General features: G+C 42.8%; 1 protein-coding gene across 2 annotated transcripts; it reads left to right on the top strand.

Annotated features, from left to right (window-relative positions):
* The first annotated feature begins 2,033 nt into the window (after positions 1-2,033).
* Positions 2,034-4,658, top strand: LOC112265882 (receptor-transporting protein 3). 2 transcript variants are annotated; one of them, XM_024443418.2, is made up of 3 exons: positions 2,034-2,194; positions 2,469-2,634; positions 4,161-4,658. In XM_024443418.2, exons 2-3 carry the CDS (start codon positions 2,474-2,476, stop codon positions 4,507-4,509), a joined length of 510 nt encoding a protein of 169 aa, XP_024299186.1. In that variant the 5' UTR covers positions 2,034-2,194; positions 2,469-2,473; the 3' UTR covers positions 4,510-4,658. The 2 variants fall into 2 exon arrangements, with proteins under 2 accessions (XP_024299186.1, XP_024299185.1); XM_024443417.2 differs by having other exon boundaries at positions 2,034-2,281.
* The last annotated feature ends 171 nt before the right edge of the window (positions 4,659-4,829 follow it).

The following is a 4,829-nucleotide window of genomic DNA, read 5'->3' as shown; positions in this document are numbered from 1 at the left end:
AGAAAAACTATTTACAGAACAAAATCTTAACTGTCATTCCTATCTTACCTCAGAAATCAAAGACAAGGGCAACTACCACCGCGCCTGCTATTACTATCTGCCTGCTTCTTGTTTTGGTCCTTGTTTTCCTGAATAAAATGAACATAAATACTATGTTGTATAGTAGTCCAATCTACACTGTACTAAAATAGCCATGCATCATGTAAAGTGTTTTCAGGAGCTGAAATAAAACATCCCAGAAATTGTCCAAATGCAAAAAAAGCTTATTTCTCTCAAATTTGGTGCACAAATTTATTTACAGCTTTGTTAGTGAGCATTTCTTCTTTGCCAAGATAATCCATCCACCTAACAGGTGTGGCACATCAAGAAGCTGATTAAAGACAGGTGCACATTTTGCTGGGGACAATAAAAGACCACCGTAAAATGTGCAGTTTTGTCATACAACACTATACCACAGATGCAATTGGCATGCTGACTGCAGGAATTTCCACCAGAGCTGTTACCAGAGAATTTCATGTTCATGTCTCTATCATAAGCCACCTCCAAAGCTGTTTTAGAAAATTTGGTAGTACGCCCAACCGGCCTCACAACTGCTACATGTATGGCGTTGTGTGGGCGAGCGGTTTGTTCATGTCAACATTGGGAACACAGTGCCCCATGGTGGCGGTGGGGTTATGATATGGGCAGGCATAAGCTACTAACAACGAACACAATTGTATTTTATCAATGGCAATTGGTATGCACAGAGATACTTTGACGAGATCCTTAGGCCCACTGTTGTGCCATTCATCCGCCACCATCACCTCGTGTTTCAGCATGATAATGCACGACCCCATGTCGCAAGATTCTGTACACAATTCTTGGAAGCTGAAAAAAATTCCAGTTCTTCCATGGCCTGAATACTCACCAGACATGTCACCCATTGAGCATGTTTGGGACGCTCTGGATCGAAGTGTACGACAGCTTGCTCCAGTTCCCGCCAAGTCTGGTGATCAGACCAGATACTGATTGGTATTTTGAATCCACACACCCTTTTTTTAAAGGTATCTATGACCAACAAATGCATATCTGTATTACCAGTCATGTGAAATCCATCGATTAGGCCATAAGGAATTTAATTGACTGATTTCCTTATATGAACTGTAACTCAGTAAAGTCTTTGAAATTCTTGCATGTTGCATTTCTTTGTTAGTTCAGTATATATAAAAACACACCATGCTTCACAGAAAAGTTATAGTTGTTTCTTGACCATTGTAACTGAAATATTATAGTAACTTTATTGTTACCCATAAATTATTTGAGTAACACACTAAACCAACAGTTAAGTCTACTTAGAGATGACTTTATCATCTAGGAGCCTTATTTTATTATAATAATTTTATGTTGGGCCTACAATTATCTGTATCCAGCAAATGTTCAACTGATAAAAAATGGCAGTGGTCAGGATCATGCTTGTCTTTATGGCCTAACTGTCAGTGAACATGACAGAATGGGGCAGAGCCTTTGCATGTATTTGTATTTATTATGGATCCACATTCGCCAAGGCAGCTACTCTTCCTGGGGTCCAGCAAAATTAAGTCAGTTTATACCATTTTAAAAACACTACAATACATTCACAGATTTCCCAACACACTGTGTGCCCTCAGGCCCCTACTCCACCACTACCACATATCTACAGTACTAAATCCATGTGTATGTGTGTGTATAGTGCGTATGTTATTGTGTGTGTATGCATGTGTCTACACCTATGTTTGTGTTGCTTCACACTTCCTGCTGTTCCATAAGGTGTTTTTTTTAAATCTGATTTTTAAATCTAAATTTACTGCTTGCATCAGTTACTTGATGTGGAATAGAGTTCCATATAGTCATGGCTCTATTTAAGTAACAGTTCCGTTTCTGGGGTTTGTAAAAAATATTGTCTCTCGAGTGCTGGTCTTCAGTTGCGCTCAGTGACAATCGGAGACAGGGTACAGTGGGCAGCATGCCAAGAATTTGGCCAGCAAAATGTGAAAGTAGACGGTGAGTTTCGGTTTCCAAATCGCAACGTCAGGGCAATAGTACCCTGGACCGCATACACATCCTCAGCGAAAGTAGTCGTTAAATTTCAGTTTCCAAATCCCAACGTCAAGGCCATAGCACCCGGGAACATATAAATATTCCCAGCTCATACCGAGCAATATAACAACACCAACAGGTAATTTGTTCTTCAACAGCATTTTGTTATTTTGTTCTTCAACATTCTTTAGCATTTGTTCTCCAACATTGAGGACCATGAATACAGGTACTGTAGGCAATACTTTTAATTTATTTTGTTTATTTTATCCTGTATAGTTTTTGTTTGTTTATTTACATAATGGCAGTAGGCCTAGGCATATGTATGTGCATTCATCTGGAAAGTTATTTAATAAACCCCATCTGCACTTTCTGACCAGTCCTGATCTGTGTGTGTGCGTGTTTGTGTTGCGCAGACTGGATGCCCACCCTGTGGTCAGAGTGTTTTGAGGAGATGTTGGATGAGGAGCTGGGCAGCAGTGACCAGTGGGCTTTCCACTTCAACTACGGCCTGACAGAAACACTCACCAAGGAGGAGAGGAGGAGAAGATGGCGAGTGTACAGCCGCTGTGCCAACGGACAGTACGTTTTTTCCTTACTATAATTATAATTATAATAGGCCTGTGATTTGCCCATAGAGAATGACAGAAGCCTCTAGTTGCAAAAATGCCCTATTAGCATGGGCAGTGTCATTGAGGGCTTCCCTAATTTTAATCTAGTCAACTGGGTGGGGCTTCCAACTTCATTGGCTGATCCCTCCTGGTAACCCTGTTGTAGAGCCCTGCACGTGCATGAATTTTAAGCCCGATCCCTACCCATGCCTGTGACATTCAGGCCCTGCCCTACGCAGTCCCGATTGCTTTTGCCAAATTTAAAGCCCGGCCCTGCCCGAAACCCGAAATACAGAAATAACTTCCACCATTAGTCATTCCATTAGCTGCTCCTCTGTCTGTGTCACGCCCTGGTCTTAGTATTTTGTGTTTTCTTTATTTATTTGGTCAGGCCAGGGTGTGACATGGGTTTATTTTGTGTTGTGTTTATGTATGGGGGTTTTTCGTAGGTTTTGAGATTGTGGCTTAGTGGGGTTTTCTAGCATAGTCTATGGTTGCCTGAGGCGGTTCTCAATCAGAGGCAGGTGATTCTCGTTGTCTCTGATTGGGAACCATATTTAGGCAGCCATATTCTTTGAGTGTTTCGTGGGTGATTGTTCCTGTCTCTGTGTTTGTTGTTACCAGATAGGCTGTATAGGTTTTCACATTCCGGTTGTTGTTTTTGTATTGTTCGCTTTTCATCATTATTAAACATGTATGTAAATTACCACGCTGCATTTTGGTCCGACTCTCCTTCGACGGAAGAAAACCGTAACAGTCTGTCACTCGCTCCCTCCGCACAGGCAGGTCGCTCTGCCTGCACTCTGCTCATGGCGGCTCTGGTGCGTTTGTAAATTCACACTGGCTATCTACTCCGATTTCAGAGCACTCTGGTCTGAATGTACCAGAGCGCAGAATAATTGATGAATTTAGGAAGCGCAACACCTGAATATGACTGGTGTCATTAAACATCGGCAAAAAAACATAATTAAATTGTTGCCAGCAGCACAGTTACAGTCACTAATGCTCTAGATAACATGAAAGCTTAACCAGCTCTGTTAGGCGAGTAAAATGGCCAGTGTGAGTGTTCTCTCATTTGTGTCTGGAAGTAGCTAGCAAGGTAGACACATTTTGCTAGTTAGCTTGGGGTTTGACTGCGGTTGTGAGGTCAGAACGCTCGAATGAACCCTACTCCTCGTCCAGAGCGTCCAGTGTGTGCTCTGAACGCTCTGAGAGCAAAAAGTTCAGAATTGACTAACAGACAATCTGACAACTCTAACACAGTTACAAAGATGAGCCCTCTATCAATCTCTGGATTTGCCCCGACTTGGCTCCACAAAGAGCTCAGCGGCTCACAGATTTAGAAGATTGGCACTGCAGCACCACAATGTGGAAACAAACCACTTGTCTTCAACTCCTTCTGTTGACTTGGACATGATGGAACTCCATGCCAATAGATATGCTCTCATTGTAATGCTCCCTCCTTCTCTCTCTCCCCCCTCTAACTCTCTCCCTCAGGTTCCAGTGTGGTGAGTGTTCTAAGACATGGCCGTCGGCACGGGTGGTGGTAGTGTTCCGTTATCGGCTGTGGGATGAGACAGGCCGGGGGACCATCCTGATGCGGCCTTTCGGCCAGGCATGCAGACGCTGCCGGGAAGAGTTTGAACTTCCAGGCTTTTCAAAGAATGAGGTGGAAGAGGCACTGCTCCGGCTGTTTGTAAAGATTAGGAAGAACTGCTACGGAGAGGAGGAGGAGGAAGAGGAGGAGGAGGAAGGGTCAGAAGGATCAGAGAAGGTGTGGAAGAGGCCCCATGAGAAAGCCCTGTGTGAGGCCTGCAGACTGGGAATCTGCTGTCAAGAACAGTAGAGGAGAGAGAGGGGGGGGGGCACATAGCCTAATGTTGTCTAGAATTCGTTGTAAAAATATTAAAAACAGCACTATCTATAATGTTATGCTCTGGACTTTAGAGTTGTGTAATAAACATGTATTATGTGTAATAAACCAAATCGGAAGACTTTCATGTGCTTTGAGTGTTTTTTTACTTCTACAGTTTGCACATTTGAACGATTTAGACAAGTTTGAGGATTTTTTTTAAACAACTTTTCTACCCATCTCTGATAAAGGAAGACAAGGAGACAGAGACATGTATTGAACAATCAGGTGTAAATGGCCAGCGACAACTTGTG

This window comes from Oncorhynchus tshawytscha, linkage group LG13 (assembly GCF_018296145.1).
Source record: "Oncorhynchus tshawytscha isolate Ot180627B linkage group LG13, Otsh_v2.0, whole genome shotgun sequence".
In the NCBI taxonomy this organism is placed as follows: Eukaryota; Metazoa; Chordata; class Actinopteri; order Salmoniformes; family Salmonidae; genus Oncorhynchus; species Oncorhynchus tshawytscha.
This window is presented reverse-complemented; position numbering and strand designations above follow the sequence as displayed.